This window comes from Haliotis rufescens, unplaced genomic scaffold (assembly GCF_023055435.1).
Source record: "Haliotis rufescens isolate VD_foot unplaced genomic scaffold, xgHalRufe1.0.p SCAF_4, whole genome shotgun sequence".
In the NCBI taxonomy this organism is placed as follows: domain Eukaryota; kingdom Metazoa; phylum Mollusca; class Gastropoda; order Lepetellida; family Haliotidae; genus Haliotis; species Haliotis rufescens.
In genome coordinates this window covers 60,078,767-60,106,613 of record NW_025964112.1, presented here as the reverse complement: position 1 = coordinate 60,106,613, position 27,847 = coordinate 60,078,767, and the positions used below count along the sequence as shown (strand labels likewise).

The 27,847-nt window shown below is 39.3% G+C and overlaps 2 protein-coding genes across 3 annotated transcripts; one reads left to right on the top strand and one right to left on the bottom strand.

Moving 5' to 3' along the window:
• The first annotated feature begins 778 nt into the window (after window positions 1–778).
• On the top strand, window positions 779–10,953 carry LOC124113525. Of its 2 annotated transcripts, none has more exons than XM_046473913.2 (3): window positions 779–1,120; window positions 9,501–9,756; window positions 10,037–10,953. In XM_046473913.2, the coding sequence occupies exons 2-3, from the start codon at window positions 9,567–9,569 to the stop codon at window positions 10,195–10,197; spliced, it is 351 nt and encodes a 116-aa protein (XP_046329869.1). In that variant the 5' UTR covers window positions 779–1,120; window positions 9,501–9,566; the 3' UTR covers window positions 10,198–10,953. The 2 variants fall into 2 exon arrangements, with proteins under 2 accessions (XP_046329869.1, XP_048238312.1); XM_048382355.1 differs by lacking the exon at window positions 779–1,120 and adding an exon at window positions 1,717–1,738.
• LOC124113515 (homeobox protein engrailed-1-B-like) lies at window positions 10,472–27,137 on the bottom strand. Its single transcript, XM_046473902.2, has 2 exons — window positions 26,756–27,137; window positions 10,472–12,627 (listed from the first exon to the last, which is right to left on the bottom strand). Exons 1-2 carry the CDS (start codon window positions 27,129–27,131, stop codon window positions 12,323–12,325), a joined length of 681 nt encoding a protein of 226 aa, XP_046329858.1. The 5' UTR covers window positions 27,132–27,137; the 3' UTR covers window positions 10,472–12,322.
• Window positions 27,138–27,847: the final 710 nt, after the last annotated feature.

The window sequence follows — 27,847 nt, the reverse complement described above, 5'->3', positions numbered from 1 at the left end:
AAGCGTTTACGAAAATCTTGACGTCTCAGAGAATGGATGCAGCACAAATTCAACAGAATTTGAAGTGTAAAACAATTTTGGAACTGCAAGATCATTAAAGAGTATGTGAGTGAGAGAGTTGAAATAGTCTTCACAAACTGACTACGTATTATCAATATTTTCAAGAGGACATATTTTAGATACAGTATCCTTGCCGACCGAAGTGTAAGATGGCTTCACTGTGACACGCAGTGATATGCATTATGAAGCACAGTGACATGCATTAACCAAAATTAATTATATTCTGCATGACACTCACACAATAACATGCACTATGTTACACAGTGACATGCAATATGCCATATATTACTGCATACACCATGGCACACACACAATGATATCGCCGCTGTGAACTGTATTACGGTCATGTCAAATCGTACGTGTGAGCTGGAACGGAAGCCCAAGGTGAATCAGGTCTTAGATGTTTACCACTTCGATGAAAGACAAAAGTAGCTGACATACCAAGAATCAAACTCAGGGCGAACCAGGACACCACTGTGCCCCGAACAGTCAGCAGCTAGCCATATGTGATTATTATACTCTTTGTTGCTTACTCTCAAGAAACCTTAAACATGTACGTGGTTCACGTGATGAAATATTACTTTTGTACTTCAAATACCCCATCACACCCCCAAGTGCCCTCATAACGTATTCGCTAATCCATTGGTGAAATACATCGAGTGAAGAAGCAGTCGCACTTCTATATTCCAGTGATGAATCAGCCCATTCTAATCTGCCGTGTTTGAACACACGAAATGGAAGGAACATATATCTTGTGATTGCGACTGAACAAGTCCCTTATCTCCGTCAACTGTGTCAACAGACCCTCCACATACTGGCTGATCATCAACACTACATTTAGTACTCTCGACTCCAGCAGGGAATTGCCCGGAAACCCTCTCACCTGGATAAATGTCATTAAAATGAACTCAACTCCGAGAACTGGTGCATTTAGATACTAGGTTTCTTTAATACTTGTGACAGCCTATGTGGTTCTCGGCCCCTGACAATCGTGCTAAGGAGTGCCAAGCAAAGCACACACATACCAACATCTTGCTGGTTTGAAATAATTGCGCACAAGGTTAGTAGAGACATTTATCCATCTACTGGAATATTGTAATAAAGGGATAGACGATAAATATCATTTTATCATATTTTATCATATGTAATTTCTATAAGAACACAAGACATGCTTATCTGCCTGAAATGTTTTGTTATAATCCGTATAATATGTGTAAATATAGAACGCTTTTGTCTTCGAACAATGTAAGGTTACCAAGAAATTTATGTAAATATCTATGTCAAGGTTATGAAATGAAATAATATGATGTAAGCTGTGTATTAATTCATGTAACATTGTAATATGTATTCATACACTTTCTCTGTATATGGGCCAATGGCCATCATACGAATTAAGACTCGACTCACTGACTAGTGAAAGCCATGTTCAAGTATTGATATTCACAATGATATATTTTTATGATGAATTTTTGTGTAATTTCTAAAATATGTTTTTACGGTTACATCTTATATTACATTCATATTATTTAACCCGTGACCCTTCCGCACGGAATGCACTATTTCTGTACACATTCCATTTCACGATAATTTCATGACACGCATATCTGGTACATGTGCTGTTTTCGGAATGGATATAGGTAAAACAAGCTATAGCTGCATTCCAAAGACTCAGTGACAGGTTGTATGTTGTTTCGTAGAGTGATTGTAACACCTGACATTACATACTAATATCTGTCTATTTGATAAACAAATTCTCATTATACAATGTGATGATTTCTGTGGGATGTATCTATTTTTTAAACTTGTTTATTCCAACTTAATTTCAATGAATAACAATTTAAGTTTATTACATTTTTTAAGCGATGTGGTCACAATGTGTTTAGACTGAAAGTAACTCCATATGTTCGGATACCTAAATATGTGAGTTTCTAGATTTCCCGATTGAATTATCTTTCTCAAATTTTGGGATAGAAAGTTAATATTTGCATTTCCAGAGCAGTATGTCTGTAATGAATAGAAAACAACAACACAAACTCAAACTTTAAACTGGCAAAGTCAAAATCTGGGGCAGTAAATATTATCTGTAAGTTTAGGCAGACCAAATAAGAGGCAACCGAGTTACCTAATAAGGATAATCTGAAAGTGTTCTCGCTGTGGATCACGAATAGCAACAAAACGTTTTCATTATCATAAGAGAGCTCTGTTAAAAGCATTGTACGATTCCAACGATATCATTAGAATTTGTTTATGAATCACTATCAAAATAGTAATGACACCAGGTGTTTGCGTAAAGGTGGGCAACAGTGGCACCTGTCACAAACACATACAAAGGCAAGTCAACTTTTCACTTGAAACACATATGGTACAAGGCATAACAGGGAATTGCATTGGATACAGATTTGTTTACTGCGGTGTCAAATTTGGAAATCCTTCACAAGTCTAGCATAAAACATTTTGAAAGCTTTACTAAGGCTTTGAATGGGTTTTTTTACCGTGATCAAACAACTTTTAAGCAAGAGTCGTATTGAAATCTTCATAGAAAAAACACGCCGGATTTTATCTCAAAGTTGTGGAATTCGGGCACGAACGCCTGGCGCTGCTCGACATAAAGGGACAGTTGGGAAGTTGAAGTCATCCCCCTTGCCATACAATCTTGTTTTTTCATCACTCTGAATTATTATGCATTGATCTAAATATGAAACAGATGAGGCTGTGAGGCCGCTGGTTCAGGTGAGTAAATACGCGGAAGGGTATTGCCTATTTGATGGTTATTGAACGATATCGCTTTCGATTTCGATATACTTGATGGTTAAGTTCAACAATTTCCCTTGCTTTTATTAATAAAGTCATCAAGAAACAGGTCAGCAAGAATCGGAATACAACTGGTGCAAATTGGGATGCCTACTTCTTGACTTAATATCCTACCCCACAATTTCACATCCAATCAATGAGGAAGTCCAGCTTTCACACAGTTTTCTCAGTAAACTTCAGATTACAACTGGTTCACTTTTGACAAAATGGCGTGAACCTTTGAAGAAAAAGATGCAACTATAGCTACGGTCACCACATTTTGTGACAAATGTCTCGAGGAACAAGGAATGGATTTTCGATAAAGTTGGGCAAAGATTGACCAGTAGGTTCGTAGAAGTGTCATGAGTACTGGCAGCCACAACTACAACTAGAGGAATTTACATCATAAGCTTCCAAGTCCAAGTTCTGCAACACATTATTATAATTGACTTTCGTACAGGGAAATGAAATTGGGTGGTTCCTAAAATTTGAAATATTGTGGTTCAAAACAAATCTTGTGTAAATCTTGGCCCCTTTAAATACTGTTTTTTTCTGGAAACATTAACGTCAGAACACAGATGCCATATGGATATTCCGACTCGTGCACAATTCACGAGAAAAGGGCCAAAGCAGAAATTGGAGCCACAATTTCAAACAACCTACCCCCAAGCCTAATTGTAATATTGCAACGATGACAACAAATTACCACACTAATGTCTCGCTCTAATGATAACGCCCATGCATCTACCCATGTCCTTTAATGACCATACAGTTACCTGTCTACATGTACAGTGATATGTTATTCGCATACCACAACTCCTGTCTTTTCCCATACAACAGGTCCTTCCCATACTGTAACATGATGTTTGCTTCCCAGAGCTGTGATCTATATAGTAACCTGTCCTTTTTGTAAGTAAACGTATTTACTAAAAGACCGCCTCCGTGGTCAAGTGGTAGAGCGTCCGCCCGGAGAGTGGAAGGTCCGGGGTTCGATCCCCGGCCGCGTCATACCAAAAGACGTTAAAATATGGTACTTGTTGTTACCCTTTCTGGCGCTCGACATTAAGGGGCTAAAACAAGGACTGGTCGGCTCGGAGTCAGTATACTGTGTCAGAGTGGGGTATTCATGTTAAACTGCGGCATGGTATCTCAGTGGGCTAGCACTATAAATCGGCATCGGTCCGGACTAGTACAAGCAGCCACACAAACACACACACGTACATGCACGTCGCTATATAAGTGCAATAATCATCTTGGACGCTACGTTAAACCCCATTTCACTTCACCTCACCTATTTACTAAAACATAACAGTACCATGTATTTCCCATATAGTAGCATGCGCTTCCCAAAAAGTAACATGCGCTTCCCATATAGTAACTTGCATTTCCCATACAGTACCATGTATTTCACATATAGTGACATGCGCTTCCCAAATAGTAACATGCGCTTCCCATATAGTAACTTGCATTTCGCATACAGTACCATGTATTTCCCATATAGTGACATGCACTTCCCATATAGTAACATGCGCTTCCCAAATAGTAACATGCGCTTCCCATATAGTAACATGTAATCCCCATATAGTACCATGTATTTCCCTTATAGTGACATGCACTTCCCATACAATACCATGTATTTCCCATATAGTAGCATGTATTTCCCTTATAGTGACATGCATTTCCCATACAGAACCATGTATTTACCATATAGTAGCATGTGTTTCTCAAATAGTACCATGTATTTCACATATAGTGACATGCGCTTCCCAAATAGTAACATGCGCTTCCCATATAGTAACTTGCATTTCCCATACAGTACCATGTATTTCACATATAGTGAGATGCGCTTCCCAAATAGTAACATGCACTGTCCATATTGTAACATGCACTTTCCAATAGCAGCATACGCTTCCCATTTAGTAACATGTAGTTCCCATATAGTAACAAATACTGTCCATACAGCAACATACACTTCCAATATAGTAACAGGCACTTCCCACATAGTAATTTGCACTTCCCATACAGTTACATATACTTACCATATGGTAACATGTACTACCCATGTAGCAACATGCACTTCCCATACAGTAACATGACCTGCCCATATTTTTTGTTTGTTTGTTTGTTTGTTTAACGCCGGACTAAGCCATATATTCCAGTGGTCTGTAAATAATCGAGTTTGGACCAGACGATCCAGTGATTGACATCATGAGCATCGATCTACACAATTGGGATACTTTGACATGCATCACAAAGTCAGCTATCCTGACCACCCGATCCCGTTAGTAGCCTCTTACGACAAGCATAGACGCCTTTTACGGCAAGCATGGGTTGCTGAAGACCTATTCTAACCCGGATCTTCACGGTTATCTGCCCATATAGTAATATGTGCGTCCCATATAGTGACTTGCATTTCCCATACAATACCCTGTACATACCTATAGTAACATGTGCTTCCCATAGAGTAACATTCACTGCACATAGGGGGCACGGGTAGCCCACTCGTCTTGGGCGCCGCGATTCTTTGTGCAGAGTTGCGTCCCTTGGCCACGCCAGAAACCTATAATTGTGGGTTTCACCGAAGTGGTAAACGTCTGAGACCTGCATCACTTCGGGCTTTCCTCCTTTCCTTTTCCTTAAACCCAACACACTCACTCACTCACTGCCCATGTAGTAACTTGTGCTTCCCATATGATAGCCTCTTCATCCATATAGTAACATAAACTTTCACTATAGTAACATGGACTTCCTATATAGTAACAGGTACTTCCTATGTAGTAATGTGGACTTTCCATATAGTAAACCGTACATCCCATATAGTAGCTTACACTTCTCATACAGTAACAAAAAAAACACATATTCAGTTTTCAGATGTATAGATGACCAACTGACAGACCACTGTGTATAATGCATAATGATGGCAGCCTCAGTATCCCGCTGCACGACAGTAGGGGTGACTTCAACATGACATCAACTCTACCTCAGGATATCAGCATATGTCTAGTGATGATGCTTCTTAGCGCATGCACAATTATTCAGACGGACATTTGATTGCAATTATGCTTTTCAAACAAGGTTGCACGTTCAAAGCCCTGTCTAAATCGTTCCAAAAATATTGTAGAATTCAGAGGAATTTACTAAATATGACACGTCGATTGTCAATGTGATGTGCGATCTTATCCCATACTGTGCCCTTTTCGTGGAGTTTTCACACTTCTTTACCCACTGTTTCGGCAGATATTTGCCACTAGTTATTCTCTCGTTGACCGTACAGTTTGAATTTCCTTTACAGTAGCATGTGCTTCTCATTTAGTAATGTGTACTTCCAATATAGTAACATGTATCTGTTCTGTATCGTAATATGATCTGTATAATATGTAGTAGGAAGGGTGACTGAAAAGTTTGGAGCCAATTTTTGATGAACTGCGTTGATGGAATTGGTGGCTGATTAATCTTTTGTCAACATAATTCCTCTAATAAGTCCAGCAGAAAGTATCTCCATTTGTATCATGCTTGCCAGACAGTTCTTTCTTCAAGTTTGGGAGGATGTGGGAATCAGACGGTACCAAATCTGGTGAATACGGGGAGGTTCAATGAGTTTAAAGCCACAGTCATGTTTTGTAGTCATGGCGACAGAAAACCTATGCGCAGGTGTAATTACTTGTTGGAATAATCACACCTTTAGTTTTCCACGACGTTTAGCTTTGATATTCTCAGCAGATTGGCATATTTTGGTTATTAATGTTCTGACCTTTTGGGAGATAGTCCAACAGGAGAAATCCACCATGCGAGATACACACATTATTTGTTTTAGATGCAGTCTGTAAGCATGGACATTATTGTACACAGTGACCTGTTGATATTCTTAAAAAAGTTGTCACAGAAAGTGCTTGAAAAAGAATTATGCTTTAGGCTGTTGGGAAAAAAAGAAATTGTCAGCCTGAAAAACAACGTTGTTGCAAGACGCTTTTTAACGAAAAATATTTAGGCTCATAGTTTTAATTAAAAAAAATGGTTTTGCAGCTGAAGCAGAAAAAATATCAAATTTGCTTGGTGGCGGTTGAAGGTCTTCCCCTCGATGCTCTCTCCTCCTCATCTTCAACTCAACTGCTCACCTCTTAACAGAGGCAAAAGAGGGAGTATCATCCCCTAACGGTGACACCTTGTCCGCATCAGTTAGCCCTTTCAGTTGGATATACTTGATGACACAGCTGTAGACATTTTTTAATATCTAGTCATTTTGATGCTAGCAGAAATATGTTGCCTGGTTATTTATTTGCTTCGGATGCAGCCAGTAAGCGTGGAAAGCATTATGCACAACAATCACTTTTCAGTGATATGTAAAAGAGAAATCAACACACGTCATTTCCCTTCCTTTTTCTAAATGACAGTGAAATATCCATGCATTTAACTAAAACTTCTTTAAAGAAACGATATTGGTTGAATTTGAATTTGGAACAGTTTCATCTTCACTATCTTCATCCCAAGTAATCGCCAGTACAGATTAATCCAGCAAAGACAAACGGGCATTTTGGCTTTCGTGGTTCTAATACACAACACGATCACTGCTACTACAGCCTCGAAGTAACTAAGCTGTAATTGTATTCATAAGTGTGACTGAGGGGACACGGGTGGCCAAGTCGTCTAAGGTCCCTTTGGGCGCTCCAGAAACCTATGATCGTGGGTTCGAATCCCGTTCGCCCCGACCTTGATTTTAGGTTGTCAAAACCATACCCGTGCTCGTATGTTTCACCAAAGTGCTAAACGTCTGAGACCTACACCGTTAAACCCAACTCACTCACTCGCTCACTCACTCACTCACTCACTCACTCACTCACTCACTCACTCACTCACTCACTCCTACCTGAGCGCATCATTTGACACGATTATTTTATTGTTATCAATTATCTCTAATGTACAGCAAACTTACTATTTTAACGTCAGTTAGTCGAGTCACTTTTGTTTATTTTGTATCATTCATCACTGGGAAACAGTATTTAATGTCTCATTTTCGTCTTTGAATTACCAAATTAATTCATAAGTAATTACATAGGTGTCTCCTCAAATACTGTGTTTATTAGGCCTCGTGTATTTCAAAACGTATCTAACGAGAGGATACGTCATTCTGTATGCTTGTTAACCTGCCTAACACATAAAGCTGTAAATAAACAACTGAAAAACACAACAAGCTGCTCTGTAACGCAGCGAGCTGTTACCACGACATATACGACTACTTGAGAATCATATAGATTCCAGTACATGCGGACTGTGGTCAAATCTCCTGGTATTGTTAACGGTGTGCGCACGTGGGTTACACATGGCAATTCCAACCACAGGACCATCAATGCAAATCCGTATACGTTGAAATGACAGGCAGGACGTGGTGTCTCACCTTACAAGGACTTAATACAGCACGTTACGAGTATCATAAACAAGAGTGGCCTTGCCATCGTTACACGCCGTGGAGTAGCTCACAAACATACCCGTGTATCCGGGCTTAGTGTTACATAGCTCCTAAGACATAAAGATCCACCAAAGGTTCTTGGTTACAAGCAGATAATGTATTTTCTGTCTCCCGGCGTAGTGTCCTGATTTACGGTGTGTTTGTGGAAGGTAGGAGCCTTGCCTCACCTTGTCGGGCACTGCCATAAACAAATAAATAAGTTCGGTATAATATCAGCTGACTCTTAAGAGGCACATGGCATGTGAATTACGTTTTTTAGGTTGCTTGAAACGTGAAGGGGTTCTGAGTTATATAGCTTTATATCATTTAGTAAATAATGATAATTTAGGGAGCCTTGTGTGTCATGTATAAGTTGTGTGACCATGACAGAGATATGACATATGCTGTACTGGGACAACACTTCCTCGGTAAAGTACAAATTCTAGTACTTGTTTATGTGGAGTCAGATCCGGGATTCGAATCCACAATCTCAGCGTAAAGCACCCTATCGTCAGCACACTGAATAGCGATTAGCGACTCACTCTGGGGACTAGAGTTTTTACTTTCCTAAGAAAGTTTTATCCCAAATACAGCATACGTTACATTTGACCACTTTCTAAAAGGCATTGTCTATTTATAGTTAGGTGACATCGAGTGAATGCGTGAGTGCGTGAGTGCGTGCATGCATGCGTTTGTGTGTGTGTGTGTGTGCGTGCGTGCGTGCGTGCGTGCGTGCGTGCGTGCGTGCGTGCGTGCGTGCGTGCGTGCTCCAGCAATGTCAGGACGGCCGTAACAGTTGTTCAAAGCTTGAAGAACGGGTGTTCAGTCGGCTCTTTGGACAAGCTTTTCGGAATCTACACAGACGACTCCTTGTTCACCAACTACAGTAAACTACGGTTATAACGAACTCAAAGGGACCACTAACTTAAGTTCGTTATAAGCATATATATATACAGCATAATTATAGCAAAAAGTCGGGACATAAAAATCAGTTCGTTACATCCGTCAGTTCGTTGTAAGCGTGTTCGTTATAAACGTACTTTACTATATTGCCATGCATGCATACTTGTCAACAAGTGCACCCTCGAAGTGAAATCTACGCTACATCATCAGGATAGATAATTTGTTAAGAATGAGTATTTGTAAGAAGACATAATTCTTCTTCTGTAGTTGAACGAAAAGTAAAGTATATATGTTTTTATCCCAGATCAATTCGACAGTCTACGTACAAGTTTGTCGAATTCAGTCAGAGGTGAGTCCTGCTGAACTAAGCATGCGGTCGTGTGTGCCCATCCTGACAACGTTGGCACTGTCAGCGTGCTACGTCTACGCCTCCCCTCTTGTGTGCCTCATCTTCTGTTCGCAAGGGGATGACTTCCCCGCCATGAAGAAGATGGACCACTGCGACTGTGCGAACGTGGAGAGATGGACAGATGAACATGGACAGATCATCAGATTTAAAGGTTGGTACTTATTATAGATTGGAATTCGCTCTTCCTTAAGGAGAATTTGGCTTTCGATGTGTGTGTATGCATACAGTTGCAAAAAAAAGCTAATTGGTTATACAAGGTGGTAAGGCATTAGATACACGTACGTGTATCAGTTGTGTTAATTGTGTTAATAACTATATGGGTTGAATGATTCCATTCCCTCAGATCACGAGGGAAGCGTGTCCACTAACCTAAAAATCTAGCGTCCTGTACCCTCTTACTGTTACTTATGTTCATGTCGCTTTACCTCTAGACATCCGGGAACGGGCTGCGCCCCAGGAAAACCTCACTCACCACTCCGGGACGACACCTGCGCCAGTTATCACGACAGACATATGCGACTATCTATGTTCGATCCAGCTGGGTGGAGACGCCTGTCACTGCAGTATCCCAGGGCTCCCAGGGAGGAAGTGACGTCAATGTTACACAAACATGACGTCATTATGACGTCAATGAAACGTCAGCTGTAGTGTCATTGTTAAGTCGATAAACTCGGACGGTACCGACTGATGAATGTTATAAAGTTGATATGGAATGTAAAATCACATTTTAAATGTATTATGAGATTACAAAGGATGTACATATGCTGATTAATTATCTTGTAAATTATTTTGCATTGTCATCATTTCACATATTGCCCACATGTACTTCCATCCAGTCAATTATTATCGGTACTTTGATCTTTGAACTAAAATACATGCTCTGGCTTCATATGTATGCACTTACCATCTTACAAAGAAGCAAAAAACCCCATCATCCCTCATCATCCAAACCAAATATGCTCCAGGGCTGTTGATTCTATTAGAGTGTAATGCCAGATATTCAAATTACAATTTCATGTTTGTCGCAGAGTCCGACCAGAAGAAGATAAAATTCATGATTTAATCAGCCATTTTATTCAAAGACATTTCATTTGCTGTGCTCTCCTTCCTATACGAACTGACAAAGGTCGTTTAACATCAGTGTTGGTTAAGTAATCCAATACTGATATTAACAGATTCTGAGAAGTAGGCTTTTACCTGTACCAAGTCGCTTTATACAAAAACATTAACTTTTTCGTCTCGCACTAAATCTTCCATTTAATTCGAGAGCAATGCTGTCAGTAAATCCAGATAAGGTCGACTATCAAGATTTGAAAGGCGTTTTCTGAAAATAAAACTCGAGAAACCATGTCGAAATAGTGTAATTTATTCGTAAAGAGATAATTCAGTGCGTCTGGCTGCTGATGAGGCGATTTCATCAAAGACAGCATCATAGAAACACTGGGATTCAAATATTGCTTGTTGCTTGGTCCAAGGAGGGAAGATGTGTCCTCATCTCGAGGACATCTCGAGGACAGGCGGTCCACCACAACATCTTTATGACACTGATAACCTGTCTGGGAGCCGAAGTAAAAACCAGTAAGTCTGTTTTGGAAATATTTTGTCCGAGATGCAGGAAATAGAAAATGTAAAAAACTTCGGAAAAATATTTTTTACAAAATGATTTATTAGTATTTCGTGTTAAAGTTCACTGCGTAGGAAGAATGCACTACACTATAATTCGGTACGTACACATTGCTTGTCATGATTCATCGAAAGAACTAGCTTTGATAAGGACCTACTTCGTTTCCATTATATGCTACTCCGCTTTTGATAGGGAAATTTGTAACCTTTCTTTTATGTACAAAAATGATTCTTACACGTCACGTGTACATTTAAATAAAATGACGTAGTTGATTATCCCTATCAATTGTTGAGTAGTGTATCAGAAATATGCCATATCCTCAGAAAACGTTATGAACGTTATCATCACTTTAAGAATGTCTTTGACCTAGGCCGATTTTCTGAGATGCAGTCTAAGTCAGTACAAACATGGTAAAATATTCCCCTTGGGTAGCGGATATGCTCATTCTATTACAGTTGAAATCTTCACTCATTTTAGCCATATCATTTGCATAAGGTTAAACATTGCAAGCGACAGAAAGAAAAAGCAGTGCTTATCATATAAACATGCCCAATAACATTCAAAACAATATGTAAATAATTCCCGTAAATTTATAATTGACTTTTCAAGTGAGCCATAACCTCATCCTTTTCAACATATGCACAAATACATGTGAGTTTACATATAAGGGTTTATAACATATAGATCTTGGAAATGATAAAATACCAAATTTACAGCTGTTGTGTATAATATGTACATTGTTCCTTCGAGGTGTTACACCTGTTCTGCCGGGGAACTGGGATACCGGTGTCAACGCACAGGTGATGGGTGCAGTCTCTGGCTGTTCTTCCTGGTTAACACCCGGTATTTCGACACAACTGAAGTGTTCGATTGTTCCCTTGCTTATTGGTGAATCATTCAATGAATATTGAAAAAGCTCTATATACATAAAATCTTATCGTGAAATAGAGGTTGTTTTTAGCATCATGCACCAATGGCCCAACTATTACCTTCACGCACTGGGCCACAACGTTAAGCCTGTATCATACTGCGCACAACTAGAACGCAGCAACATTAAATGCACATGTCTTTGGCATCACTGAAACGCTTGACGTCAGCTTCCGTCAGGTTTGAACGTTGAGTGGTTGTATAGCCCTTCTGCCATTAGCTTACTGGCAAGAGGTTTCTCGGAGGACGATGACTTTTTTAACTTCGCCCTTTTATTCTGGAACCATATCTTGATCTGTGTTTCGTTGAGACTGAGTTGTTTTGCCAGCACACGACGTCGATCCTCGGACAGGTAGTGGGTGTCGTTGAATTCATCACGGAGCCTGTCCAGTTGCTCTGTTGTGAACGCTGTCCGGGGCCTCTTCTCCTCCGTGCTCTTCTCCCTCTTCCTCATCTTGCGAATACGGGGACCTGTTGATATAAAATATTGCACATGAGTTGAAAGTCGGCATTTGTACACTTCGATTTTATTTACTTGTCTGTTTGGTTAATAGATAATTAGAAGTTAAAAACCTTTACTAAGGGTGGTACGGCTCCCAGTATTTGTTTGTTTGTTTGTTTGTTGTTTAACGCCGCTCTCAATTCCAGCTGTTTGACGATGGCTCAAAGTAATTGTGTCTGGGCTAGACAATCGAGTGATTGACATCATGACAGGACATGACATCACGAACATTTAACGTTTCGCAATTGGTTTCAAGTAGACCTTTCTGAGCCCAGCTTTGGAATACAGTACCACAAACTTTTCAAACACGTCACAACACCCTATGACGTAATTCGTGAAATTGTGTTGTCAGATACCCCGGCGAAAAAATGCCCCTTGACGTCTCCACAATAAAGCAACATATCATCTGAGGTTTATACAATAAACGTGTAATGTCAATGGAATGTATGATCACTATATATAAGTAAAGATTGATGTCCACTTTCCACTAATTAGTTTCTTATTTCTGTCGTAACAGATTCAATTGGGCGTAAAAGACAAATTAGTGTTGAAAATTGAATAAATGGAAAATTTACTGAAAATCACTGAAAATTACTCACATAGGGAATCAAAGCAGCAAAGAAGGTCAAGTTGAATGTAACCATGAAATTATCTAATTGTCCGATGTGTAATTAAAAACATAAGGCTTTATGATAAAATATAAATATGGTCTATTAATGGCAAGTAATTAAATAAACATGTTTTTCTTTCGTAAGTAGAAACTTATAGTGTTAAATAACTCTTAATTATCAAAATGCCTAAATATTTCAGTCATTTTACAAACTGACAGAAATCTGTGCAATTATTTTTTGGTGATAACTAATTCCAAATATTTTTATGTTAAATTTCCTTATTCAGTGACTGAAAACTAGAGGGATTAAATGAATACGAAAATGAATGCATATAGTGTTTGAGGCTTCCTATGCTAGCACACTTAGCCACTTGTTACACATTGATCACGACTGTAACAAAACAGAGACCGTTACCGTCCCACCAGTTTGAATGTAAGTGTTCCGAATGCTACCAGTTATGCTGTAGGAAGGGTTATGCACCAATAGCTGCACGCAACATGTTGGAGGACATATCTCCCATCCAGGCACATATCCTATATTTCAGCAGAAACAACGGGAATGCTGCTAATGACAGAACAGATAGTCCATATGACAGGTTGAGAATAAAGAGGCACGTACTCTTAATTAACATGGTGAATAACACTGCTTGACTTAAACTCTCAATTAAAACACTGACATAGTCAACAGTCGCTACGTCAATTTCGGGGCGTTAATTTCATTCCAGTGAATTCGCTTGTCGCTTTGTCGAAACGCTTGTCAACAACTCAATCTAAGCGACATATTTGTCCATGTCACAAGCGACAACATGTGCTGTAAATCATTCTGATTGGCTTTTGGCGTGACCCCCAGCAATACATCATGGCCGTTTGTGAGAAACTGAATGTTTGCAAGTTATTGTTTGTTGTGACGCGATATTCTTTATGAGAGTATTTTTTTACGGTTGATATTTTTTGAATTCTGTTTTTTGACAGTTGTTCACGAGAAAGGCACTGGTAGGTGATCTATACGCAGTTTCGGAGAGACGGTCTAATGCACTCATATCGACATACAATCCAATTTCAAAACGCACAAATCACATCTTAACAGTAAGGATGCCTTTATAAGGCTTAGCCAATAAAAAATACACCCCGGCAAAAGCAGAGACTATGTTTAATGTTCTTTTCATTGACCTTTGAGTCATGTCATATAGAAAACAAATTGTATCACAAAGAATGTTAATGGGGAATTATTCTCAAGATAAATTTGCAGTCTCAGCAAGTTTACCTCAAGCTTTTTCAAACCCCTCTCGTTTCTCATTGTATAATGCACATTAAAGTGACATATAGTCCCTAAAATAAAGCTATGCATGAGGCTAAATGAACTAAATCTGTAAAAGTCCTCTCGATTATTGAGGAACCCTCAAGTCTTCTTATTTTTTATCTGAAAGGGGGTGAGTATAAACTGCTAGTGCTAGTACTGGGAATGGGGTGAGTGTAGACTGCTAGTGCTAGTACTGGGAATGGGGTGAGTGTAGACTGCTAGTGCTAGTACTGGGAATGGGGTGAGTGTAGACTGCTAGTGCTAGTACTGGAAATGGGGTGAGTGTAGACTGCTAGTGCTAGTACTGGGAATGGGGTGAGTGTAGACAGCTAGTGCTAGTACTGGGAATGGGGTGAGTGTAGACAGCTAGTGCTAGTACTGGGAATGGGGTGAGTGTAGACTGCTAGTGCTAGTACTGGGAATGGGGTGAGAATGGAATGGGGTGAATGTTTACACACCGGTAGCCTGGTTTCTCTTTTCGCGAACACCTGTTGTCATTACTGATTTTCAGCGATCCTGTCATATAACCTTTACCATTGTTTTGCCTCTTAGGCCAAATGGAACTGTACCGGCAGATACTCGAGACTGTTTTTTTTTAATAAATGCTCTGGGGTCCGTAAGAAGGTCCGTAGGGTTATTCTTATTACATTCAGACAATGTCTCAAGTTTATTTATAGCACTATAGCACCGGCCTTGTAATATTATCGGAGGTGGGCTTTGGGAGTGGGCATACAATTTTCCAGTATTCTGGGAACTAATTATTTTTAAAACAAGACTCCCATCCCACAAGGAAATATCAAACTGGGGCGCCAGATTTAAACAGTAGACCTGGGCTGAATATGGGCACAAACTCGTCGAGAACAGTACCCCTTTATATTTTATTAAATCTATTTCTACAGCCGATTTAACACAGAGTGACAAGGATGGTCAGTGCATACCTAATTATCCCTATATATATTTAAAGACAAATCTTGCAATGTTTGGAATGAGAAGAATGTGAATGTATTCCAGTGAAGTTATTATACTACTATTATTACTATACCGTTATTCTACACAAAGCATGAACACTGGAATATTTCTGCAGGTGTGTTTGGCCACGTTCAAATAGGCATATACAAACATGCTTTCTATTTGGATATGACAACTACATGTGGCTTTAACAGACAGGTAGATGACCATGTTAATAGCTTGTGACAGGGGATCCCCAGCCTGGCGAGAGATCTCTGTAGAAATTAATAGGACGAAAATAACTACTGATAGTTGAGATAGACAAGCACCGATAGAGATACACGCTATAATTCAGCCCTAACGTTCACTTTTCTGTATGTGAAAGCGAATGTGACGGGTTTATGAAGGACTGGGTGTTAGAACATGACTACCGCTGAGGAGGTGATTAGTCAATTAAAGCTCGCGGTGTGCGGGTTTCCAGAATTCACTCCACACCTCTGTGCGTCTTTTCAGAAGAGAAAAAACTCCCCTCCAACTGTGATTCCTCGGCTTTTCGTCTAATTTCACCCCGAGACTAGCGACCTCAGAAATTAATTGTCTTCTTACCAGGCGGGTATTTCAACACGGCTGACAGAGCACTTCCTGTCTAGTATAAGACTTGATAGATAGGCGGGGAGGAGCTGCTTGTTTGTTTTTCTTGTTTCTAAAACTGTTTTGTGATTGGAAGGATATTTAGACAATGGTATGTTTACACAAATAAAGAAAGTCATTTGTTCAATGTTCATTTAAATAAGTAGGTTTCGCCTTGATGTAGATGTTACATTACAGTTGGGAGATAGTTAAAGTGCAAATAGTTTGTAGGGCCTAATAATTTATAACGTGAAGCTTTTTTAAAAATAATTCTCCAGCAGAGGAAAAAGATAGAATCCTGTAAGAATTCTGTTTGTTTTAGGTAGACAAAAGCGATGTACAAACAACGGACATCAAGATAAATATCATATTAGACACATTTGTCACTGTTATTATCAGTGTCATCATCATCATCATCATCATCATCATCATCATCATCATCGTCGTCGTCGTCGTCGTCGTCGTCGTCGTCGTTTAAGGCCCATACACAGTCACGTTACATTCCTGTAAGTTAATATAACTTGGAGTCATTTGAATCATTCACTATGAATGACACATCAATGGCATATGAGGATGCAATAAAATACAAACACAAGATCAACCCGAAGATATAAAACAATAAAGTCCTCGCTTCTATACAAGGACTTTTCCGAGCTAATTATCATTAATCAAACAGGGTAGTATTACACCCAATTATACAACTAAAAAGACAGTTAGGAGCGCCCGATTCTTTCGTATAACTACAATAAACTACGGTTATAACGAACACAAGGGACAACTAGTTTTAGTTCGTAATAACCGTAGTTCGTTATAAACATATATACAGCATATATACAACAAATGGCCGGGCCTTTGCCATATTAACTATATCAATATGAAAAACTCTGGTAGTACGTTATTGTTTTTGAGTAATATAGATGTCTATATGTATAGTGACTAAGAAATTCAGTCAAAATGTATATCGACTAAAAAATTAGTCAATATGTATATCGACTGATTCAGTCAGGCAATGAACATATTGACTGAAATTTTGGATTTAAGACAGATTGACTGAAATGAATTAGACTCCTTAATTGTATCTCCTACTTTTAATTTGGATCTACGTTAATCTGATGATGAGATGGCCTCGCGATCCGAACTCCTTGGACATGATAGGTTTGACAACTACGCCCGGTGTTGTTATACGTGTTGTTCGTCAAGACCATCATGACAATTTGAAACGAGACCTCTCTTAATGCTGTCGAACATATCGTAGATATATGTTTCTTTCACGCAAGTGACGCAAAATATTCGTTCTTGGTCAATAATAAGGACATGTTTATCAGACACTTTGTTTTTCAACAACTGTTCATGAAACGAAGCTTCCATTAAAGTAGCCATTGCGAAAGTTGATAGAGGAAAGTTTATAGAATTTCGGTCCACTTTATCGTATAGACCACTGTCACCTACTGTTTTGACATGTTACTATTGTAATTATCTGGCTTCTAATCAGGGCATTTGCTTTGATGAGGAGACTGCTTCAGGTCACCGCTACCTATTAACTATTGGGCGTCTAATCTATGTTACTTATAATTTATTAAAACAATATTAATAATTGGTGATGTATTGACGTTCATTAACATCTCCCCGAGGCAAAGGAGTTAACTGAACATAGAAATCCAGTTTCAACCCTTGCCGAACTAGGCTGGAATTTCTGAGTAATATTTTGGCTGGCCTAACGAGGCAATGCACAGTCCAATCAAAATTGCGTAACGAAATCGACATTCGGTTCGTAAACAACATGGCAACTCCAAGCACATTTCAGTCGATTGCATCACTTCGGGCTTTCCTCCCACATTAAGCTGTCACGCCGTGATATAACTGGAACACTGTTAAAAGCGGCGTAAAACCGAACTCACTCACTCAGTCGATTGCAAGATTTGCAGAGCACGTGTGTCACGTGCTCTGCAAATCTTGCAATCGACTGAGTGACAACTGGGCGTTGACAGATCTTTTCATGCACGTGATGTGAGAGATGGAATCTGATTGGTCAATGTGCGGGACACAGGAATGAAGTAACTCGTAATAGAAAGTGATGGTGCAACCATTGAGCCACGAAATAGTTCTTATGGTCTCGAGAAGATAACATCAGATTGCTTCCAGCATATTGTGTAAATATACTTTCAAAACTTACCTCGATCATCATAAGATCAACACAGCTCCAAATAAAAATGAGGAGAATAAATTAAGGCGTCTAATTCATTTGAGTCAATCTGTCCTACATCCAGTCTCATTTTTCAGGCAATCTGTGTAATGAAAATTTCAGTCAATATGCACATCAATATACAAATTGACTTATTCTTTTTGTCAATACATATATACATATTGACGAATTCTAGACATTGACTGTAACAGAGATACCTAACTCTCTTTCTTACAAATCCAATCGTTACAACGGATTATTAAATAAGTTTTGGAATATATAATTAGAAGTAGCCTAATGTGAAGAAAAAAGACTAAAATATAATGTGCATATGATCAAACAACACATGTCGAATTCATCCATAAAAAAGTCTAATTCGAGAAAACAGCGGATATCCAAAACCAATATCAATATGTCTCAAGTATTATAAAGCAGTTATATTCAAAACTATTCTTAGGAATGACAATTCCAGATTTAAATTTCGCATTTCTATATTATACATATATCACGGGTTTTTGCTATCGAAATTAGTCTGAGGAAAATGGTTTGAAGCCAGTCGTGCCTTATCTGTGTGATCAGGGCAAACTACGCTGACATGTGTGAGCTCGACAACGTGACAAATAGGCTGTTGCGCTCACACAGTTGCTCTCACTTCTCAATCTACTGCTTCGCGATCAGTTCATTTATCAATGTACAAGAGTAACATGTTTATTTTCTATGTAATTAGCCATGGATTTCCACGTCAGATACCAACATCCTTGATTCGAAGATTATTCCAAAATGCAATTGAGTTTCACTGGTATCCGCGATGCTGTTACACAGTAGCAACTGTGAAATGTATGCTCATGGCTATGTCAGCGATCAGTCCGGCTCACACAGCTGCCTCGTGGGTGTGAATATGATCCCAGTAACCCACGCCAGTCCGAGGGCCAACACATGAGGACCACATGGTGTGTGACCTGGTTGATTGTGTAGCATCGTACCCCGACGGTGTGAGATAACATTTGTTGACTTCTGAATAAGTTACTCACTCACTACAGCTAGATGAGTCAATGTAATTCGACAATGGACTGTTTTGTGTAAAGTGTGTGTAATTATTAACTGAGGTGGAGTGTGTGTGTGTTTGTGTGCGTGTAGGTGTTGTGTGTGTATGTTGTGTGTGTGTATGTGCGCGTGAGTGTGTATGTGAATTTGTGTGTGTGTACGTGTGTGTGTTGTGTGTATGTTGTGTGTGTATGTGCGTGTGCGTATGCGTGTGTGTATGTGCGTATGCGTGTGTGTGTATGTTGTGTGTATGCGTGTGTGTATGTGCGTGTGTGTGCGTGTGTGTGTATGTGCGTGCGTGCGTGCGTGCGTGCGTGCGTGCGTGCGTGTATGTGTGTGTGTGTGTGTGTGTGTGTGTGTGTGAGAGTTTGTCCAAAACAATATTTGTTAGCGACTAGACACGTTACCTCCACCTTGCGTCGTGACAGCATTTGTTAGCGACTAGACACGTTACCTCCACCTTACGCCGTGAGAGCATTTGTTAGCGACTAGACACGTTACCTCCACCATACGTCGTGAGAGCATTTGTTAGCGACTAGTCACGTTACCTCCACCTTATGTGGTGAGAGCATTTGTTAGCGACTAGACACGTTACCTCCACCTTACGTCGTTAGAGCATTTGTTAGCGACTAGACACGTTACCTCCACCTTACGCCGTGAGAGCATTTGTTAGCGACTAGACACGTTACCTCCACCATACGCCGTGAGAGCATTTGTTAGCGACTAGACACGTTACCTCAACCATACGCCGTGAGAGCATTTGCTAGCGACTAGACACGTTACCTCCACCTTACGTCGTGAGAGCATTTGCTAGCGACTAGTCACGTTACCTCCACCTTATGTGGTGAGAGCATTTGCTAGCGACCAGACACGTTACCTCTATCTGACGTCACGAGAGCATTTGCTAGCGACTAGACACGTTACCTCCACCATACGCCGTGAGAGCATTTGCTAGCGACTAGACACGTTACCTCCACCATACGCCGTGAGAGCATTTGCTAGCGACTAGACACGTTACCTCCACCATACGCCGTGAGAGCATTTGCTAGCGACTAGACACGTTACCTCCACCATACGCCGTGAGAGCATTTGCTAGCGACTAGACACGTTACCTCCACCTTGCGTCGTGACAGCATTTGTTAGCGACTAGACACGTTACCTCCACTTCATGTTGTGGGAGTATTTACTAGCGGCTAGACACGTTCCTTCTAACTTATGTAGTGAGAGCATTTACTGGCGACTAGACACGTTTATGTGAAGATGAGTGTTTGCCACTGTGAGAAGGGTACGTCGCTCTGGTGTTGTTGGGTAGCAAGCGGACAAGGCGATGCAATTTTCATATGATACTCCCGCAACTGTCGACATGCGTGGCATATAATTGAGATAATTTGAAGCTGGATGACCCCATGTTGATACAGAGGCGCAGCAAATTGACTTCAGCTTGGAACCAGTTGTGTGAGTGTCATCCTGTGCTAGAAGTGGCAGAGAAATAATTTGCCTATTAACGGATGCACGCTTCAGTGAAAGCTGGGCCTTGAGAAAACAGTTCATGCATGTGTCATTGCAAGCCTCCGATGCCTCCACTACAATTGGACGCTGGCATATGATGGCGCGGTGCCTGGTGGGATAGTACAATGCTCTATAACATACACACTCAACACGCGCCTATCAGGGGCAAGTTTGCCCCACGCCAGAAAGGGAGTGCAAATATCAGTCTTTCTAGCATATGGTGATTGCGCTGCCCTGAACGTGTGTCTGGTGTATGATGCATGAGGTGCTGAACTTACCATAAGCTTGAATTGTAGTTAGTATTTGTTGTGGTAATTAAATTGCATTCAGAAACGTATCGTTACTTTACTGTAATACGTCATATTCCTTTTTGAAATTATTCGAAGGCTAAGGTTGGTATGTGAAATCGTTTTATAGATTTCTATATTTATACAATTAAAGTACTTTCAGAACAGGGATATTGTAAAACGTCTAAGTCGTTTTTAATAACGTTTAAGGGTCAAGGAGAATTTATATAACCGTTTTCATAGTTTTATTGTTTTTTATTTAATATATCTTATCAAACAGAGAGTGACATTGTTGTAAAAGGTTAAGCACAGTTTTGATAATTATACAAAGAGGAAAACACGTGCAAAGATTAATTGAATTGTTTGATAGGCATTACTTAGAAGTTGGCGGATGATAAAGTAGAGATAATTTATGGATAACAACCACTTTATTTACTGTGTACATCTCTTCATCATAATTATCTCTTCTTTGTCAAAGATAGGTTGTGACAATATTGAAAAGCGTCAGATTCGATGACGTTCTTATACGATTATTCTAAGGGGAAGGATGGGTATATAAAACGGTATATAATGCCTAATGATATGATATGATGTCAAAGATAGGTTGTGACAATATTGAAAAGCGTCAGATTCGATGACGTTTTTATACGATTATTCTAAGGGTAGGGATGGGTATATAAAACGGTATATAAAGCCTAATGATATGAGATGATGTCAAAGATAGGTTGTGACAATATTGCGAAGCGTCAGATTCGATGACGTTCTTATACGATTATTCTAAGGGTAAGGATGGGTATATAAAACGGTATATAATGATATGATGTAGCTTCCTGTCCTTCTTCCCCGGCAACGCCTAGAGACGCAGGTATAGCAGGTTGGTCAGCTCTTTACCAGGGGTGCAGTAATATATCAGATATTCAAGTCTACCCCTGTATTCACCCTGTCCATGACCAGTGTACGTCCTGTCATTCCCCTGTAATTAATAGTCCCAGGCCGCTATCATAATGCCACGATTCTCAGTTGTCGGCATATTTCTTTATTATAGGCTTTTTGTTTGTCAGTATAATTGAAGGGATCTCATTTCAAACGCGAATGTCGTATGGGTACACGAGACAAGTACAACCGGCAGGAGCGTCTTTATACATAACTAATGTAGTTCAAATGCTACATAAATATGCCAGCCATTATGCCTTCATTGTGCGAAGTTAGGAATCAATTGTAACTTAATTATCATCTGGTCCTGTGTTCAACATTACATACAAAATAGCATATATACATGACGAAGCCCCCCGTGGGGACCGAGGCTTAGAATACGTCTCCAGTAACCTATGCCTGTGGCAAGAGGCGATAAAATGTATCTGTGACGCGGTTAAGATCGATGACTTGGTTATATGCATGTTATCGAACCCCGACGATGTTGCTCATAATATCAATCACTGGTTTGTGTGGCCCAGACTCTATTGTTCATATGCCGCCTTATATATGGAATGCTGATTACTGCGGCGTGCGGCGTTAAAGAACAAATAATGACAACAGACTTACACTTACTTTCCGACACTATTGTATCAAAATATAGTCATCACTCTCTGACATTCTTATGAAACATTTCGAAACAAAATTAGCCGTCTTCCCGTTAACATAACGAGAAATGTCTACACTATTCCCCACACATTTTTGTCTCATAGGCGCGTCAGGAAATCATAGGTTCGTTCTCAGTTTTACCTGTCGTGATTATATTTTAGGATTGTCAGCACCATGCCCGTGCTCGTGGGTTTCATAAAACTGGTAAACGTCTGAGACCTGCTTCACGTGGGACTTCCTCCCACATGAAGGTGATGTAACGGAGGTAATATTACTGAGATACTATTCAAATACTGTCACGGCAATTCCGTCTTGTATCTTGCGTTATGTTCTCTGTCGACGGCTAAATACCTCTCATCTCCAAAAAATACCTTTCCGTACCCTCATGTTCCATTGTAACACGGTATTTTAGACACATTTTGTTGGCAGGGGGATACCGTGAACACATAGTCTTCTGATAACGTATATTTTTCTCTTCCCAAATATCCTACGCTGATTTAAACGTGTCTGAGGGATACCTGTTTGCTTCCTTTGACATAAACTGCGGGGCCAAAGAAAAACTTAGCACACACATGGAAATTGTATTTGACCAAATAATTACAAACGTTACCAAACCTTCACAAGGCTGAACAGTCGCCAAAATATAGCAAGCTTAAGGTCCAATATCGCCTATGATACTCGTATCAAATACATCACCACTGAAAACTGGGTGTATACTATCTTTTGCCCGGCAGTTTAAAATAGATACATTGTATGGACTTTATCATAACTATCAGCGGTGCGCTTATCCCGGTATTGAGAGGGGCGTTACACATCACTGCAAACTCAACAGGAGAGAAGAAGCATTGTGGCCAACATCAGCAACATGGAGTCCCTGGGTGGCTCAGACCCGCTTTGTGTCTACAATGTCTGTATTTCAGTGCATTCTCCTTAAAATATCGTTCATTTTACTTAAAACCAAACTTGATACCAATCTTCCCTGATGTGCATGGTGAAAGTGATGGAGAGTGGAGGCCTAAGATGAACGCACGATATGCAGATACATCGCTAAAAAATATGTCGATTTATAACACGTATGACTTTGTAATTATATCGCATCTGTTAACATCTCGTCCTCGACAATACGTTGCTGATGACAATGATGGATTAAGTTAATCCTATTCTAACCACTGAAGATATAAAACCCTTCTCTCAAGTTGAGATGGGTAATATTACCAATTTCAAAATATGCAAATGCACCACTGTGAAATGATATGACGATGCATCAATGCGTATATGGGGATGTCAAGGAAGCAGATAATATGATCGTTTATTTCAGATTGGTTTCACGTGAATGTTTGAGTAATTAAATTCTTTAATTAAAACAAAATATATGTTTTTGACGTTGTTTCTTTGAAAATAATTTAAGTATGGTTGCTGTTACAATGGACACAACATTTCAACGTTTTATAAGGTGTTCAAAAAATGCTCTCTTAACTATATTAGAGTGCAGAAAAAACATCAAGTTTATAATAAATGATACATAAAAGTGTATTCTAAACACAATGTAATTTTTAACCGCATATCAGGATCAGTTATTACATTTAATGTTATCAATATATTGAACGATATAAATCAACATCCTCATTTCTACAGTAAGGATTTTGCCAAGAGAAAATTAAAAACAGCGAATGAAGAACATGTCCTTCATTGTCGCTCTGTATTAAGGGGTGGAGGGTTAATTTAAGGATTAATTATTTATAACGTGCTGCCTGTACACGTTGAATATTGATACTTTAAATGTCTACATAAATCATGCATAAATATAAAACATCAACGGCAGAGAATAATCAGCCTCAATCATCTGGCGAAACAAACACTCCATTTGAAGTATAAGGCAAAATAGCTGTGAACATTATATAAATTAAAATTAAATTAATGATGACAAAAATAAAGAAAGAAAAAACTGAATACAAACTTACAGTAATGTTCAATGTTGTGATATGGAGAGTAGTACGTACAGGGCCCAGTACAGATATATACATGTATTGTAGACCTATATATGCATTGTAGGCAGAAATGCTTCTTCGTTTCACAGATGGATATTCACAAGGTTTGCGTTGAGTGACAGATATTTGATGATATCAGTGGTCATTTTTTTTTATCTTCGTTACAGAATCTTTCTCGTCAAACTCCCCCTCTTAGAGCTGACACGAACAAGTATCCAGTACCACTGACGACACTGTTGATCGAATCATTCTCCGTGTCCATATAGCATAACGCCCTCAACACGTTATTTGATTTACTTATTGCTTTCTATGTCTTTGCCTCTATGTATGTTAACATCGGAAAATTACATGAGTTAGAAGACATGGCTTTTTCAAGAAACCAATATTGATAGATAATACCTTTTAAACAAGTAAATAGCAAATACACATATGGAACAGAGGGTTGAAATCATATGTTGAGTATTTGTAGACATGCTTCGTAGAAATAGAAACATCTATTTAACGACAAGTGCCTACCTTGAATGCTTGTAGATGTTGCGAACACTGGGATAGGATCCGACATATGTAGTGCAGTTCAGCCAAAATAGATTATGTTGTAATATATGTTGACAGCAACACAGTAGTCATGACAAGGAGAATTATAGATGACAAATTCTTTATTATACATACGCAACATTTCAGAGCGCTAGACAACTTATTGGGCAAGAATCGTTGTGTTTGTATTATAAAGAAGTTATTATCCATAATACTCTTTGTCATACATCCAACTGCTAAAAGCCTATAAAGACTGTCAGCGGCATAGTACATAAATGTAACGAACAAAATCCTCCTCATAATCATCGGAGATCTCAGCTAAAAGCACAGTTCATCGTACGATGCCTATTGTTTCATAAGCATGTGTTTTTGAATCACCATCAAATCGTGATGGCACCAGGTGTTCGGGAAAATGCGAGCGTATCCTTTAACGCATGTCATTTCTAATGAACGTAACTTTAATATTAATAAGCATTTTATCTAAGAATACCTTTGTTGGTGTAGAATGCTATCGCTGTGGATAAAAGACATAGTTTTCATAGACTGTTAGGATCATCCATTCATCATGATTTTGGAGAGACTTTGATCATCAGACAAAGACATGCCATGTAGCGAAGTACATGCATTTAGATAAGTTCTTTGGGGAAAAGAAGTAGGAGGAGAAGATTGAGAGATGGATTCTGAAATAAGGAATTCAAGCCATGGAATGTGTGAAGGATGAAATATAGATATCGGCTGACGTGGTAAATTCCAGGTCTTTTGTAAGATATTTGTAAAACATATCTCATTACTGAGTCACAATGAGTATTATTTGCAGGCATGTAGATATACTGCACAATAATGTCCGGAAAGTGACTGTTTACATAAATATGTGCAATACAGTCAATAGTAACCAAAATGAATTTTGGGTGTGCAATTAATTCGATCCCATCATTGATTGAAATACAGGAAGCGACACAACACTTTTTTACAATCTACGAAATCTCCACTGAACGATATCGACTCATGACTCGTGATCATGAGCAATGTTTTAAGCTTCACACAATTCATTTAATTTTGAAGTAAGACATTTGTCAAACAGTTATTTTCTAATAAATTAAAGAGTTGAATGATGTTAAAATATTTGGTATCAGTAATGGTGCATTTGTTTTCACCTGTTAATAGTAAGCACCTAAAATATACATGAAGAGAGTTTAGTGATCACGACACATACTTAAAACATGATTAAAAATGTTTTATTTATAAAAACAAATTCCACTACGGAAAGATTATATTATGTGTATTAATTTTCATAAATTATTATTGCATATAATCCATTTGTGTATTCCTACATTCATGATCAAGTCATATCACTGCCACATCCATGGTGTAGGTAGTATTTACATACTTGGTTCACACAATATGCATATTATGATAATGCCCAAATGATCAATGCACTATTTGTAAACCTCGTCGAACACTATAACATAAAGTATTTGGCTTACCTGCGGATGGTCTGTCGGAGTATCGGGTACAGTATACCCAGGCAGGCCATAGGTTCACCTTCCCCTCCCCCTCGTTCTGACGGTGCGGCTCGGAACCTTGGCTACCTGGGTGCTCGGGGGAGGATGAAGGGGACCCACCCCGATGACTGTCTGGTGATACCGGGTGGGTGTTACCTTTTCCAAAGTCAGGTCTGAGAATGTCTTCCACAAAGAAACGCGTGTGTTTCATGTCTCGTCCGTCAGTGTTTACCATCAAATGTTCCTCCTGTGAATGTATCTTCAACTGAAATGAATGTTTTTGTGCAACCATAGTTTGAAGGGCAAGCGTCAGGCCTCCATGCTGCATCTGCCCGCGTGATGGAAGGGATGCTATCATCACCTCTAATATGCTTGTCAAGCTTACAACAGTTGCGCTCCAAAATGGGCGGAGCGTCTGTCAATCATTCTTTCAACAACCAATCAAACAGCATAATTCCTCCCCAACCGTTCCCGTCTCGCGGCTTCCGTCAATTGATGCTTGGCAAAAGGAGAACTTCATTAGTCGAAATAATTTCCTACGACGGGTCACTTGAAATTGAATATGTGAAGTGTTAGTGGGGTACTTTGAAGGTTGTGTTTGGCTACAATGCCCCTACTCTCAGTCATCTACCCTCGGGGGATAAACACGGTAAACATCTCTCAACCCGCCGACAATAACAACCATTCACAGCACACGGGTAAACACTATATAGGTTACTTTCTAGTCTTTTGTTAAATGACAGTTAAGGAGACATTTTGTTAAAATATGTTAGATGACTGAAGAAGCATAGCGGAGGTTGTTGGAATATTGTTAAGTAATTTGAAGCTTGAGAATACGCGATAAGCTCGTTATTATAGGAACATGTTTGGGTAGACATGCATACCTGTCAATAATTCTGGCCCATTTCAGAATGTACATTTCTGTTCTTATCATTCTGGTGCTGACATGCAGAAAAATATCAATTCAGTGAGCTTCCCCGCCACAAGGTACACAAAAGTCTGCCTCATTTAAGTGCTTTTACTCTTAACTGTTTTCTTGCCAGTGACTTTTAACGAGTTTCAGTTGATTGTACC

Bases quoted from the DNA above. Each gene is read 5' to 3' on its own strand.
- LOC124113525 (XM_046473913.2), top strand. From the start codon at position 9,567: ATGCGGTCGTGTGTGCCCATCCTGACAACGTTGGCACTGTCAGCGTGC. The intron at 9,757-10,036 runs GTTGGTACTTAT...CTTTACCTCTAG, and splicing joins ACAGATCATCAGATTTAAAG to ACATCCGGGAACGGGCTGCG.
- LOC124113515 (XM_046473902.2), bottom strand. From the start codon at position 27,131: ATGATAGCATCCCTTCCATCACGCGGGCAGATGCAGCATGGAGGCCTG. The intron at 12,628-26,755 runs GTAAGCCAAATA...TTATATCAACAG, and splicing joins CTCCGACAGACCATCCGCAG to GTCCCCGTATTCGCAAGATG.